Source organism: Chrysemys picta, chromosome 3 (genome assembly GCF_011386835.1).
Source record: "Chrysemys picta bellii isolate R12L10 chromosome 3, ASM1138683v2, whole genome shotgun sequence".
Classification (NCBI taxonomy): Eukaryota; Metazoa; Chordata; order Testudines; family Emydidae; genus Chrysemys; species Chrysemys picta.
In genome coordinates this window covers 64,478,727-64,494,581 of record NC_088793.1, presented here as the reverse complement: position 1 = coordinate 64,494,581, position 15,855 = coordinate 64,478,727, and the positions used below count along the sequence as shown (strand labels likewise).

Genomic DNA, 15,855 nt, shown 5'->3' with positions numbered 1-15,855 from the left:
TGCCGGTGGCAGGAGGCACTGGGAGCGGGGCTGGGGAAACTGATGGGAAGGCTGCTGATGTATTACTGTGGCTCTTTGGCAATGAACATTGGTAAATTCTGGCTCCTTCTCAGGCTCAGGTTGGCCACCCCTGCTCTGAAACATCAATCTCTTCTTTCAGTATAAGTACTATTTTTTTCTCATTCTCAAATTCCTCCTCCAAATGTTTAAGATTTATGCATTTCAACAACAGTCTGATGATCAAATCCAAATCAGTCTGCATCAACACATATACTGAGGCAGTAAGAATCTTAAAGCATATATTAAGGCAGATTACCCAGAAAATACTTGCTTTCAATAAATTAATAACAGATCCCCAAAAAATTTTTGCATCCTATTTGGGTAAAAATAGATTCCGAATGGGAAGCGTTGAAAGAATGGAGGCTAGTCTCTAGAACTGACTGTAAAAGCCCCCATAGTTAAAAAAACTTATGCACTATAGCTTGACTGGGCTTTTTCTAAGGTATCATATGATAAATTTATGTTCAAATAGGCCAGTCAAACGACCACTAAGAATGTCAAAAATGCCTTGGACAGAACCACCTCAATCTCAGATTATGAAGTAAATTGCCTAAGTGAAGTTGTACAGAGTCTCTAAACTTCTCAGTTTTTCAAGTCGTGTAATGAAAGAGCTTGAAAAAAAAAACAGGATTTTCTAGTCAAAAATTGGTTCAGTAGTTTTATGGTTATGAATGTTTTACAGTACCAAGGTGAAATCCTTGCATTCAATTTTGTGTGATAAATATAAAACTAGTTTGGTTTAGAATAGTCTCTGTTCAATCTCAAACTCTGAGCCATTCAAATTTAAATGTCCATAACTCCAAAATTACTGAAATCATTTTGTACAAGGTTGGTTTGTTTTGTAACTTTCTGCTATGGCAACTTGCTTCAGAATGAGATTGCTTTGAAATAGATGACTTTGAAGGACATACTCAATTATATCAGTTTTTCTCCTTTCTGAAATGTTTGACAAAAATGCCCTGGGTCTTGTCATTTATCCTGCTGTTCCATTAAAGGTTATTATAGCAGGAAATTACGCTGCTGATATATCATTAAACATTTTCATTTACTATTTTTATTATAATATTTATCACCAGCACCTAAAGAGATTGGGCCCCATTGTGTACTGTATGTATATGTAGAAAGACAGTTCTAAACAGATTACACCTCTACCTTGATATAACGTTGTCCTCGGGAGCCAAAAAATCTTACCGCGTTATAGGTGAAACCACATTTTATTGAACTTGCTTTGATCCACCGGAGTGCGCAGCCTCACCCTCCCCCCCCCCCCCCCCCCCCCGGAGCACTGCTTTACTGTGTTATATCTGAATTTGTGTTATATCGGGTCGCGTTATATCGAGGTAGAGGTGTACTATGTAAATAGTCAAGACAGACAAAGGAATATTATCCCTGTTTTACAGATGGAGAACTGAAGCACTGAGTGACTGAGGCAAAGAACATGCTTAACTTTAACTTTATGAGTAGTCTCACTGAACTCACTTTGGTGAGGGAAGCAGTTAGGGGTAAGGTTGCAGTGTATGGTCTGTAGCATATGGTGTAAATGCAGCTGCTGATGGAAAGGACTTTATGCATCAGCAGCTGCTGTACATTAACCCTTATGTGCCAGGAGCTGTACATAAAAGCCTTCTTGCTTATGCACAGAAGCCATTATGTGCCAGCAGCTACACATAAGCTTTTGTGCTTAGCATGTATTTCTGTGAAGCACAAAAGCTGCATGTAACTGGCACATAATAACATTTATGCATAAAAAGTTTCTCTATTAGCAACCTTTTGTGCTTTTTTTGCTTATGACAAATAGCTGCCAAAAATTCCCAGAAATACAAATTTTAAAAACAAAACAAATTGCACCAGGCTTATTCGGGATACATCTTTCACCCAATTTTGTGTACATAAAGATTTTTTTAAGAGATAGAAGTTGACTGCCAAGGAACAATTTCAGCCAGAGCCAAATTTCAGACCCTTTCTATTAATAAATTATAAAGAGAAATCAAAGCAAAACTGTACAGAAAATCCAAAGGGCAAATAGCTAATCCTGTGCGAACCATCACACTGAAAGGCTACTATAGCGAGAGGGCGTGGCCTCCCTCCAGACCAGTGGTTCCCAAACTTTAACAGCCTGTGAACCCCTTTCACTAGCACGTCAAGTCTCGTGAACCCCCTCTTAAAAATGAATATTTGCAGGGATTTTCTCCTTTACCTGAGTATAAATTATAAAAGCAGTGATCTTGAAAATATAAAATTTGTTTTATGACATGCTTATTACACACTATTATTATTATTTATCATTACAGTATTTTTATTACATTATGAAAACGGCAACACTCTTCCAAGATCTCACTTTCGTAGCTTGTATCACTTTGAATAAGCCTGTTATAAGACAAGACTCCTATGTTTCATCAAGGAGTATCAGATGTGAAACAGCATGAAGGTATTTAAGAAGCCAACTCAAAAGAGTTCCTCCTACACAAGCATTCAGGTCTTGAGCAGTCCAGGCAAACAGAACATGTTACAACAAAGCTTAAATTTGTTCTTCCTAATAATTTTAAAAACAAACTAGCTGCCTAAATAGCAAAAAATATTCACCTCCCTTTCCGTTTCTTATAAGGAGTCTTGAAGTTTAAATATCCTCAGCGTGATAGATATGCTTGCTTTGATCTACTTAGCTCCTGGAAGTCCAGGGGCTGCAGGCTGCTGGCCCCGTGCTGCCCAGGGTCCCTAGGGACAGCTCTGTCCACCATTAGGGAATTTTTTCCCCAAGAACCCCCTGTAACATTTCGTGAACCCCAGTTTGGGAACCACTGCTCCAGACAGATGGGGAAACAGTCACAACCGCCCCCTGCTGGGCAGAACCAGGACACCCATGCCTGCCCTGCCTGAAGCAGAGGAGCGAGACAGGACTGGAAATATAAAAGATGGCCCTCCAGCTCAGTTGGCAAGAAGCCACCAAGAAGGATGTTTACCACCCACTGCCGGAACTCAGACCCGATGGCAGCCGCTACAGCGCCTGAGATCCGGAGGGAGTGCAGAAAGCTACTGGTCTCCAGAGATGCCGAAGAGTTGTTGGAGCTGCCATTAGCTGTTTACCCTTGCTAGATGAACGACAACCCCAGGCATTCCCCGGAACGGGAGTGTAGAAAGTGACCAAGGGAAGCCGAATATAGCTCGGTGTGCTGCTGAATGACAGCTGGCCAGCATGTTGCAGTCAGATTCCCTGCTGACCCAGTGGTGGATCATTCTCCCACTGTTAGGGCCCTGGGCTGGGACCCGGTAGAGTCAGGTTGGCCCGGGTCCTACCCGGTGGGGATAGGGTCCCCACTCTAGACCACAAGACCTGCATTTGTCAGTGGTTCGCCAGAGCCAGCATCCCTGACTGTTTGCTGCCTGAGGGTGATATGGTATGCCCTCTGCAGAGTTCTGACAGAAAGATACTAGCAAAAGCAAGCAAAGCAAATGTCAATCAAGTCTGTCAGCAGAGTATATAGGAGTATGTTAAGAGCTTCTCTGTGTCGTGGCTTCTTTGGTGCAGGGGTGACAGACTGAGAAACAGATTCATCTGATCGCAGTCGGTATGCCTCGCTGGACCATCCAGCAGGGGTTCAGATCTTACTTACTTGCTGTAATTGTAGTCTAGGATAATATTTAAATCCTATTGTAGTTTTTAATAAATTGTGTGGCAGAGCTCCTTCTCCACCTAAGTGGGTTCCAGGCTTCCTCTTAGCGGCGTGCTGGGGGGGGTTCCTCTCTCCTTAGGAATTTCTCCACACCCCTGGGTTTACTGTCCCCACCTTGTCTGAGCAGGGGTTCCTTCCGGCCTCCCTGACAGGGGAGGGCAGCCTCTTAGTCTCTGGCAGCTCCTCCGGGCATAGTGGCAGCAGGCCAGGCACCCAGTTCAGTCTCTCCCCTCTGGTAGGCTCTCTTCTCCCCAAACCTCTGGGGCCTGGGGGAGCTGTATGCCCTTGCTTGGTTTCCCTTGCTCTTCACCTCTGTACCTGTGAGGTTTTCTTCTGCGTTTGTCAGTATCTGCACTGTCCGGCTCTCCAGTAGCACACCTGCTCCCCACAGCTCCTATTGTCCGCACCTATCTGACTGGAGGGGAGGCTTTTAACAGGCTCTGAAAGGCCCTTGATTGGCCCCAGGTGTCCTAATTAACCTGGAGTAACCCCTGTTCAATTACCAGGGGGAAAGGGACCTGCTTATCCTGGGGCTAATATACCTGCCTTCTACTACTCTCCTATAGCCTGACCCCGTCACAATTGTTAAAAACACCCGGTCTCTCTCGAGCTTGACTGAATTGCTCTGGGGAAAGGGCAGCTCATAACACAAGCAAGATTTATCCCTCTTTGTAATTACTTCATTTGACCTGGGTGCCGCTACACTGCCCACAGCTCCTTTAGTCCACTCATTCTGGTCTCTCTCTAATGGCTGGATCCTCACACGAGTACCTGTCTCCCGAGCTGGTACGTCCTTGGATGATCTGACATACTCTTATGTCTGTTTTCTCTGATTGTTGGCCATCTCAGTGGTGTTTCCATCCTTCTGGCTTCTACAGGTCTTCCCTCACTAGTAGCAGGGTTTTGGTGCTTCATCCCATCAATGCCTGCACTGGACTATTCTGGTACCCTGTGAATGTTCCTGTGTGCCAAAAATACTAACAAGGGGCCTGAACCAGAAAAAAACAGCATTGTGCAACAGTCTCATAGCTATTTTCACAGCTGATTACACCTAACCAGTACTCTGTGGGTATACTGGGGAGGTGAGGTAGTGGCCATCTCCCATTGGAATGCAAAGTCCTTGACTTCTTCCGAGGCAAATTGGGGTCCATCGTTGGTGAATGCCACAGCTCGCAAAGTTTGCCAGTCGCTGACTTGCTTCTTGTATCAGGCAAAGCATCAACCTCCCAAACACTAGAATAGTAGTCCACTGTAAACAAGTGCTGCTTTTCACTGAAAGCAAATAAGTCAGCTCCCATTTTTTCCTGTGGTCAGGTGGGCAGCTCATTTGGTGACAAAGTCTTTCTGCTTCAGGTTATCACACAACTGCCAAGTGTCACACCCTTCTATAAGGAACGGAGTTGTGTATTCATTCCCAACGGTACCTTCTAGCCCATCTAAGACAGCTGTCAATGCCCAGGTGTGAGGCATGTATTTTTTTTTGCATGACATCCTTATGTCATGAGGTGGGAACAACAGCTCTGTCCTCAAAATAGGATTCCATCCTGTATACCCACCTCACATTTTATTTGAAAGTATGGTTCTGCTCCTACTGGTTCTTGGCTTTTGCCTTCTGGCCACCATGCTAATATTGCTCTCCCGTCTGCCTGTAATTGGATGTCCTTTTCCATGGACTCTTGGATTTCCATCAGCTTTGTTGTTGAAACTTGGAGATTGAATCCATTAGCAATGCTGCACTATGCCCTTACTTCCTTCCCCCAGTTTGCTGATGCTAGGTATTTATGCCCTGCTCAGAGTGTTAGCTTTCACCACTAATCACCCTGGACAATATGTGATCTCTACCTGGTAGCACTGGAGGCACATCAGCATGAGCTGCAATCTCTTTGGGGCACAAAGTAGGGGCTTTGCCATGACTGTCTCTAGTGGACTGTGGTCTGATTGCTCTTTTACTGGATGGCCATAGGTGTACTTGCCTATAGATTCAACAGATGGACTCACTCCATCCTAAATACCACACCCAGAAGCACTTTTTCTATTTGGGTGTACCTCTGCTCGGTCTCGGACAGGACTCTGCTGGCATAAGCAACTGGCTGCTTCTGCAAAAGAGCTATACCCACTTTTTTTTCTGATGCATCACACTGGAGTTTCAGTGGCTTTCCTGGGTGATAGTACTTCAGGACAGGAGCATATACTGTCATTTGTTTCAGCATATTAAATGCTTGCCATTGGGGACCTGCCCAGTCCCACTCAACACCCTGCCTGGTGAGCTGACGTACGAGTTCCACTATTGCAGCCAGTTGTGGACAGAACTTTGACAGAAGATTAACCATTCCTATTAAGCGCTGTACCCCTTTCATGTCAACTGGAGCCTTAATCTAGTTTGGATCCACTTCCAGTCCCTCTGCTCTAAGCATCTGTCCAGTGTATGTCACCCCACACTGTTTGAGTCACATTTTGGGGGAGAGGGGTAGTTTTACGTTCTTGTCCCTGCATCTCTGTAAAGAAGCTTGTAGTTTTCTGTCATGGTCTTGTTCAGCTTCTGTATCCTTACTCCTTTCACCTAAAATGAGTATATCATTTGCAATCATTTTCACCCCCAACAGTCCTTCCAATGCTTGGATGAGTTTTCCCTTACACTTCTGGTGCGAAGCTTATACCCATTGGCATGCACAGTCATCTGTACAGACCAAATGGTAGTGCAAAGGTTGTCAGCATGCTGAACTCTTTATCCAGGCTAATATGCCAAAATCTGTTCTTCATATTTCAGACCATAAGGATTCTGGCTTTTGAAAGTTCTGGCAAGATGTCATCAATTGCAGGCAGTGAATACTGGTATTTTTTTCAATACCTGGTTCAGTAGTTTTGGGTGTATAAAGATGTATAATTTGCCTGATGGCTTCTTTATCTCCATCATGCTGCTTACTCAGGCTGTATTGGCCTCTATAGGTGCAGACTTTGAGCACATTGCATACTGAATTATGTAATGCCACTGGAATTTTCCTTTGTGGAAAGTACACAGGTTCCACTGTAGGGTCTACTTCCAGCTGCACCTTTCCTTAAAGCACCCATTGCCTTTGAAACATAACCACATTCTTTTAAAATTGTCTTCGTTGTCCATGGGACTCCCCCTTTTGTTTTTTGCACTGCAGCTATAAAATTCGGATGCTGTATCCTGATCAAGTCTATGGCTTGTCTGGATTTGTTCCTTAAGAAGGGTCTGTGATGCTTTTCATCCACCACCACAAACTTCAGTTGGTATCATCTTATTTTTTGGGTTAGTTACTATGAAGTCACATTTTCCTTTGGGCTGCTTTATGCTCTCATTGTACATTATTAGAGCATGCCTACTTTTTGCAATGTGTGTGTTCAAGTCCAATTCACTCTGAGGAATCATTTTGCACAAGGTCCAGCTGTCCTGAGCTGAAATCACGCAGGGAGTTTCCTTATTAACATTGTTGCATGCAGAGTTTGGTACTGTCCCTTGTTGCTTTTCTGTTCCGACACCCTTAACCTGATATGCTCTCAGACTCAAGGAGAGAGTCATGATGTCACCATGTCTGATGGGCCATTCCCTCTGACTGAATCTTTCTTGGACCTTCTTCTGTTCTTGCACACACTGCTAAAATGGTTCAACATGCTCCATGACTTGCAATGTTGTCCTTGTGTGGGGCACTTCTCCCTTACCCATTCATGCTGTCTCCCACAGTAAATGCACCTCACTATGGGTGTGGAACTCTGCCCGCCTGCTCTCCTTTGCTGTTGTCTCACTGCCTGTACTTCCGGGGGTGTGGTGCCTTCTAGGGCTTTAATCCTATTTATATTCAAATATTCAGATGTTTTAGACTTTGTTGTAGCTAAATGTGGGTCCAATTTCAGTTCAAGTGAAGTTCAGTTCAGGTTCCAAGCTTCCCTGCAGTTCAAGAAGGTTCAGAGTCACTGTTACAGTTCTGGACCATCTCTTTAAAGTGTACAAAAAACGTGAGATGTTTATCATAATAAGGCTCTTTGAAAATAACCTGGGTGGTTTTATTCACCTTTTTCCTCACGAGAGACCTCACAGCAAGGATGGAATAACATTATGGAAACTTACCATCTACTCCAACTGGACTCCGTGTTGAAGTCTCATTACTTCCATGTGCAAAAAGAAGTTAAAGCCAACTACAATACCCAAGATTTCTGGCATTCTTAGTGTGTTCTACATCCACTAAAAATGAATTTCCCTTTTACTTTTTAATTTTATGGCACAGTCATATCAGACATACAGTTCTTAATTCACTGCACAGGGAATATGTGTTATAAATGAATAATGAAGTTAAGTTTTTATTATGCCTAAAGCAATACTCTGCCAAAAAGGAGTTATGACAGAGAATGCGTTTCATAAATTATATTTCAATTTAAACAAATTTGGTAAGTTTTTAAGTATGGATATTATTATCTGTTCATACCAATTATTTTTAAGAAAGTTAAGAAATTGACAAAATCTTTAAACAAAGACATAAACAATGATAATAGATTATAAAAAAGAGAATTCAAGCTGAACCAATTAAATTATTTGTATACCAAGAAGAAATGGAGCTTGACTAAATTCTGTGCCAAACCCTCTTATATTTAGATTTGTTTTAAAGTAGACTGTACGGTAAACTAGTTAAGATTTTCTAAATTATAGTCTCCAGATTAAATATGAATGTAAAACCAAGAGGTACTATCCCAAAATAGATGCTTTTGGTATAGACAGTATGTAATGTCCCTTGGGTTTAAGGCTTCCTAGGTTTCATTTTGTTTTCTAAATAAATTATATTAGGCAAAAAGAAGTTTCTGATATGGATAATGAACCCATGACAGACGAATCAGATGCTGGGCATTTTTTTCTTAACAGAGTTTCAAAAATATAAAAAGTAATTTTGTAGTCTGAAGAATAATACGATGAAATGATTCTCCCAAATTATATGATGGAATTTTCTTTTTGTTATTTTATCCCCCCCACCCCGGTTTTGCATGGATACATGTGATTTATTTTATTTAAATTAATTAGTATGGGACTTTCACATGACTTGAGAAGTAACTTTTTCTTAAGCATTATTACTTCCTAACAATTATTCAGCAATTGCAACAATGAATACCTTGCTGGATTTTGTTTTCTATTTACTTATTTCATATGTGGCATATTCAACTCTTTAAACAAACTGCAGACTTTAAAGAGGCTTCAAAGACTTTAACAGTGGGCTATACTGTATTTTGGTTCAGTTTCTCCTATTTTTCTTTTTTAGTAGGAACATAAAAAATCTTGACGTGTCAGATTCTGCATTCTCCCCTGCCCTGCATAATATATATCACTTTTAGCAGTACCTTACATCTCAAGTAGTGCTATTGTAATCAATAAGGCTACCCCCAGGGTTAAGACACTACTATTCAATGTCAAGAAGTTTGGCAGAATCAGGTTCTAAAGAGTGAGATTATGGTTTAGTGGGGAGCAATACTGTCATCCTGACAGGAGTCTGCATTATCTCTTAGACTGTTAAAATAAATTTAAACTTTAAAGAAATTGTTTGTTTCACAAAATAAAATTTTTAGATGAAATAAAATGTTTTAGTTCCTTTCAAGAAAGGTTTTTCTCCTTTATACAGATAATTACTGCAATAAATACAAATGCCAAAGGTTTTCTATTTACCAACATAGGAGAAAAAGTGAAAGCCTAAAAGAATACATTAAATGTAAAACAACCCAAAGAAATATTCTTACATTTGATATTTTCAATGCACAAAGCTCAGGAAATGCAAAGATACGGTTCCCCAGCAACTGTAAATCAGCCCTTTTATGCTGTAACGTATTCCCATGTTTTTTTAACTAGTGCTGTTGCGCCTATATGGAGCTCCACTTTTGCAGGATTGGGTCCTTAATAAGTTGTCGTTTTTAATACCATATTGAACCATTACATCATAATGTGGTGAAGAAGTATGCTTTGGTCTGGTGGGTTTTAGTTTCTAATTTAAATATGCCAAAAAAAGAAAAGAGGAAAACATTTCTTAAATGATCCTTTTTGAGGACAACAATAAAATGTAAATCAGGTTTGAAGTAAATTCGGCAAGAACTGGAAACAATACTGCAGGGAGATTTTTTTTTCCATACTTAATAGCACATGCTGTACATTTTTCAGTGAATGTTTTAAACGTAAATCCTTACCCAAGCTAAAATTAAAGTTTCCACTTCAGCAGCTGCTATTAGCATAAAGTACTTTAGATGCATGGTATCCTTATTGTTCTGACAAACTAATGTACACTGAATTGAAACTTCTGAATATTTAAGAGCAATCTCACAAAGAAGGCTTCAGAAAAAGATTTTGTTTAGTTGAAGAAATACATCAAGAATTCAAAGGACATAATATTATCCACATAAAGGTATGGTGTATTTATTATTTCTATAAATAAATATTATTTATTTGTATTATTAAATACAGTTTATTTATATATTTTTATATATAGGTACAAATTAGGGTAAGAATATATTAGGCAATCTGGCAAACATTTATTTAATTAAAACTGAAACCTGATCTCGTAAATTCCAACCCTTTCCCTTATTTTACATTGAAGCAAATGACTTCAGCTAGTAGAATTATGAAAGTTATATTAGTTCATCTCCTTTCTCCCAGATTCATTCTCCAGAGAACATACAGTGATAGCACTGACAAGGTGGTGAAAGCCGAGTGAGAGATTTTAACATATACTTTATTAAAACCTTGCCTTTAAATCTACTGATAAATATTCTTTCTGCAAACGTACATGGCCAGGCATGTAAAACATAATAACTGTAATAACTTCACTGTACCTGAACAGTGGAACTAATCTCCGATGCAAAACCTCCTGTCAGAGGGGCTTCATGGCTGATCAGCAGTCGCCCAGTCTTCACCACTGACTGAAAAGAAACAAGAATATCTCTTTTTTTAAAAAATCAGGTAATATTTGTATCACACTATATCTCTGTAGCAATCTTTTTTACTATATCACATGAGAAATAATACAAATTCTGTAATTTTAAGCTGCAATGATAAAATATAAATTGTTCTCACTGCCTCAATACAACATTTTATTTGCACAGATGAATGGGCCTAAACAGCCAAGTTTTGATATTAGCAGAATGGGAGTGAATTGCTAGATTTTCTTCGGGAACAGAGCATCAATAGCGTATTTAGTTTTTAAGCTAACAATGAGAATGGAATTATATTCCATTAGTTTGAATTGACCTTCTGAATGTAAACAATGTCATTTCTGAGGGAAAATAAAAATTAAGTTGAAGAAAAAACCAGCAAGGGCTCATTGTCTGGCTATACCAAAAGAGGGACAGGAGATGCTTGATATGGTTTTAATCAGGCTGCAATGTTTGTTATTAGATGTCTGGGACAACTTGGCAGTTAAAAGTGCACAGTGAAGATAACGCCATGTTCATTCAATATCTACCCAGGGGGCTTCCGCCAGCTCCCCTCTTTTTCCATCCAGTTCTCCCACTCAACCCATTGCTGGGACTTTACGATCTGCCCTCGAACTGGGGTCAAGGTGGGCTATAAGAAAGGGGGGCGTGGCTCTCTTCCGTACCAGTCATAGGGGCCCCGAATGCCCCCCGTTTTGATCCTTTTACCAACATCCCTTTTTAAGTTCATTACCAAGTCATTTATCTGGTCACTGTATCCCTTCCTTATGGAGTACCTGCACTGGGCATCCACCCCACACTTACATAATGAGTCTAACTTCCTTTCTTACTCACCATAACAAAGCCCTCCCTGAACCCTCTGTGGAGGCAGGCAAAAAAACCCAACCCTACTCCACCTAGGCCAATCTGGTAGTGAAGGAAAAATTCCTTCCCAGCCCCTCTAGAAAGGAGCAGCTAGCACAAAGCCCACAGCAGGTCCTGCCCAAACCTGGTATTTTGTCACCTCAAATGGCAGGAGGGCGGGTTCTGCTCTTCCCACCAGGCTTGTTCCTTTTCAACTCCCCAGCCCTTCTGGTACCTGGGGATGAGTCAGCGTTGCCCACTGATCCACTCCCCATTTTGCAACAGCTTCTCCCTTCTGCCCCGCCCCCTGGCCCGTAAAGCACTATTCTCGTCCATCCAGTAAACTGGACAATGGTCCCTCCCCCTCTTCAAGGTGTGGTGAATCCTGAAGGATCAGGTGATGACATCTATAGGATCAGGTCATACATAAAGCTCACAAACCTTGAAAATATTCAAATAAAAGTTTGCTTGCTAAAGAAAATTGAGAGTCATAAGCAAGAAGGCAGTGATTTTTATGTTACAACTATAGGCAACATTTATTATGAAGAAGACAGAAACAATATGCAAATGTTAGGAGATTTAATGTGAACTGCTCAAAAAATAGCTACATAGCACATAGTATATACCATGAGTGTCATACAAACAAGCAGTGGTTCATGAAAAAGTTTTGGTTATGGCAGATAAGTGTTTATGCTGGGTTTGCTGTGAACCATAAGGACAACGGTTAAGTGACTTTAGCCATATAACCAGTGCAAGACTGCAGTATATCTGACCATCATGAAATGTGTTGTTGTAACTATTTGCTAAATTTTCTCGACCTGGACAACACCAGATACCCACAGAGTCAAAATATTTTGACAGTCATGTTTCACTTTTCAAAATACTCATTTTATAAAGTGCATATAAAAGTTACATGAACTTCTGGAGTAGCATGGCAAAAAAAAAAAAAAAGGACTTGTATATTAATCTTTCAAGGCCTACTGCAATCAGATTTTTAAAGCGAAGTACAAGAAGCCCCAAGAGTTAGGTACAGCTTTCCTAACCGTTCTGCTCTTTGATTTAAAATCTGAGTGGAGGCTACTGTAGCAAAACCCTCAGAGACAATTTCTCCATCCAATAAGGCAGCCAAGTGATATTTCTTGAAGCTAAAAGGTAACTCCTCTTTACTATAGAACACAGATTAAACTCTGATTTGAGTATGTCTCATTTCTTCAGGAGCCCAGGAGTGCTTTAGTGGTTTTGAACAGCTGGACCACAGATGCATTGGCGAGAGGCAGCCCTGTAAGTGCTGTATGCACTATATTCTGTAAATGAAGCAGCTTTGCAACAGTCACAGAGATACAAGACAAAAAATCATTTAAACATCGGAAAGTAATCTGCAGTTAAGCAGTCTTGAATTTCTTTTCACCTGCACTGGAAACTCTCATTAAAGAGTAGGAGCTATTAACTACCCCATAAATCTGCCAAAAATTCTTAGAGATAGTTCCTCATTGCAGAACAAAATGTACTAATCAGCTTACTCAAGTTTTTGACTGATGAGATAAAGAATTTTACTGAATCATTTTTAAAAACTTTTGATTTTTTTTTAACAAAAGGACATTTTGTTTCAATATTCTTCTTATACAATTTTGTTCTGAGAACGGTGTGTCTGGAATTTGGAGTGTTCCAAGCTATTTTTAAAACTACAGTACACTTTTTATTTTTGAGAATTTCACAACATGAAACATACACCCATCATATCAACAGTAGAAAATAAAAGCCCAACTGTGGAAACCTTTATTCCTGTGAGAAGTCCTTACTTGTACAATCAGTCCCATTGACTTCAAGGAGATTGCTTGCATGTGTAAAGACTGTTAGAGTGAGTAAGGATTTGCATGATCAGACCCTAAGATTTCCTCTGATTGCTAAACGAGTTTTAAAACTGGATGGAGATTGATCCCAGTGCCACATGACAAATGATGGCACTATTTCTCAGTAAAATGGCAGCAATCAGATTACTATGGAGAAGTGCATCATACCATGTGACCATTGAGAAGCTGTGTGGCATGAAAAGGAGTAACAGGATTTATTTTAATTGTCATTGTCCTCCTGAAATTACTAAAGCCATTTCATTTTTACATACCTAGAAATATACCTTTACTTTTAGAAGCAAAGGGACTAACTGATAGATCTAACTGAACTGGGCAGATATATTTCTTGTACCAAAATTTAATGAAAATAAGGTATCTACTTTGAAAACGTAACAAGGAGTCGCAGCGTGAATTGCCTAATTTCTGTATTTGGAGAAAAGTTCAGCTTCACAAATAATTGTATTATCTACAACACATGATGAAAAATTTTTAACTGTCGCTTGCAGAGGGATAGTGCTTTGAATAGAACATCATATGATCATTTATTTCTAAAATTTTAAAAAAAGATATGTATTCCCTCATAAACCTGGGGTCAAAGTCACTCCATATTTGTCTAACCAAGTATGCAGTCTCAGGGATAATTGAACACAATCCCAATTCACAGAAAGGCAAAGATGGTCCAAGAGAGTGCCCTCATTCACCAAAGACATGCATAACATGCTAGCAGAAGCTCTGTAATACAGCACATCAGCATATGGCAGTAGGGACCTCATTCTACACTTACTTAAGTCAATTGGAGATATACTGGCATAAAAGTGGAGAAACACAGTAGTTAATCAGGTGCTTATCTTTTAAAAACATTGCTGGCATTACTCTCCTCCCCACACACCACTCTGTCTGACACCCCTTAATAGGAGAGTTGGGGAAGGATGTTAGAAAAGAATGAATTTCACACTCCATGCTGTAATTTTTTTCTTCTCTTTTTTGCCTGGTGTATGTTTTGTTTGGATTTTCTTCCCCACCCTCCATTTTACAGAACCTTTGTGTTTACTCTAAATCTCACTGGCTTTCACGTGTTCAAAGTAGAAAACACACACATATTTTACTTTATGTAGAGGATTTAAATAGGGTTACCATATTTCAACAATCAAAAAAGAGGACGGGAGGAGCCCCGCCCTAGCCCCGCCCCTGTCCTAGCCCCGCCCCCGTCCTGTCCTAGCCCCGCCCCTTCCACTCCCTCCCACTTCCTGCCCCCTCAGAACCCCCAACCCTCCCCCCCACTCCTTGTCCCCTGACTGCCCCCCAGGACTCCACCCCCTCCCTAAGCCTCCCTGCCTCTTGTCCCCTGACTGCCCCCTCCTGAGACCTTCCCCACATCCTAACTGGCCCCCTAGGACCCTACCCCCTACCTGTCCCCTGACTGCCCCAACCCTTATCCACACCCTCACCCCCTGACAGCCCCCCCCAGAACTCCTGACTCATCTAAACCCCTCTGCTCCCTGTCCCCTGACTGCCCCCTCCTGGGACCCCTGCTCCTAACTGCCCTCCAGAACCCCACCCCCTACCTAAGCCTCCCTGTTCCTTATCCCCTAACTGCCCCTTCCTAAGACCCCCCCCAACTGCCCCCCCAGGACCCTACCTCCTACCTGTACCCTGACTGCCCAAAACCTTATCCACCCCCCCCAGAAAGCCCCCCCGAACTCCCGACCCCCCCCCCCGCTCCTTGTCCCCTGACTGCCCCCTTCTGGGACCCCTGCTCCTAACTGCCCTCCAGAACCCCACCCCCTACCTAAGCCTCCCTGTTCCTTGTCCCCTAACTGCCCCCTCCTGAGACCCCCCCCACCTGTACCCTGACTGCCCAAAACCTTACACCCCCAACCCCCAGACAGCCCCCCCCGAACTCCTGACCCATCCAACCCTCCCCCTGCTCCCTGTCTCTTGACTACCCCCCCCACCCCAGAACCTCCCTGCCGCTTCTCTGGCCCCCGGCCCCCTTACTGTGCTGCAGAGCAGCGCGCTCGACAGCGGGGGAGGGGAGCAGGCTCGGAGCTCCAGACGAACGGCCGGCGATCTGTGAATGCAGGGAGGGAGGGGGAGGGAGGGAGAGGAGGGGAGTGGTGTCAAGTTTCAGGAGAGAGGAGGGGGGAAGTGACGGAAGGGCTCTGGCTCTGGCTGCCGGAGCCCCGGCTGCCCTGTAAGCCGTGCGCACGCTCTGTATGGGGGGGGAGGAGGGGAAGTCCGGACATTGACAAATTCCCCCCGGACGCTATTTTTAACTCAAAAAAGCTGGACATGTCCGGGGGAATCCGGACAAATGGTAACCCTAATTTAAAAAGAAAAAAATACAGTGAATACTGGATGGTTCAGAAGATTAGTACTGAGATATAAAGCTTTTCTTCTTTTTGAATTTAATCCAAGTTACTCATGAAGGAAAGTTTGTTGCCATCTGATAGCTAATCAGGACCAAAGAAAAGCTCTGGTGGCATTAGTGCAGTGCCTAAATGGCACCT

The 15,855-nt window shown here is 42.0% G+C and overlaps 1 protein-coding gene across 3 annotated transcripts in view; it reads right to left on the bottom strand.

Moving 5' to 3' along the window:
• The window catches only part of BCKDHB (branched chain keto acid dehydrogenase E1 subunit beta), a 268,552-nt gene that overhangs the window by 77,722 nt on the left and 174,975 nt on the right, over nucleotides 1–15,855 (bottom strand). For all 3 annotated transcript variants that reach the window (XR_010599499.1, XM_065588086.1, XM_005299605.5), the window contains exon 9: nucleotides 10,554–10,640. Coding sequence is in view for 2 of the 3 variants with exons in the window: in XM_065588086.1 (XP_065444158.1) it covers nucleotides 10,554–10,640 (87 nt within the window). In the remaining variant the exon portion in view is untranslated. The remainder of the gene's footprint in view (nucleotides 1–10,553; nucleotides 10,641–15,855) is intronic.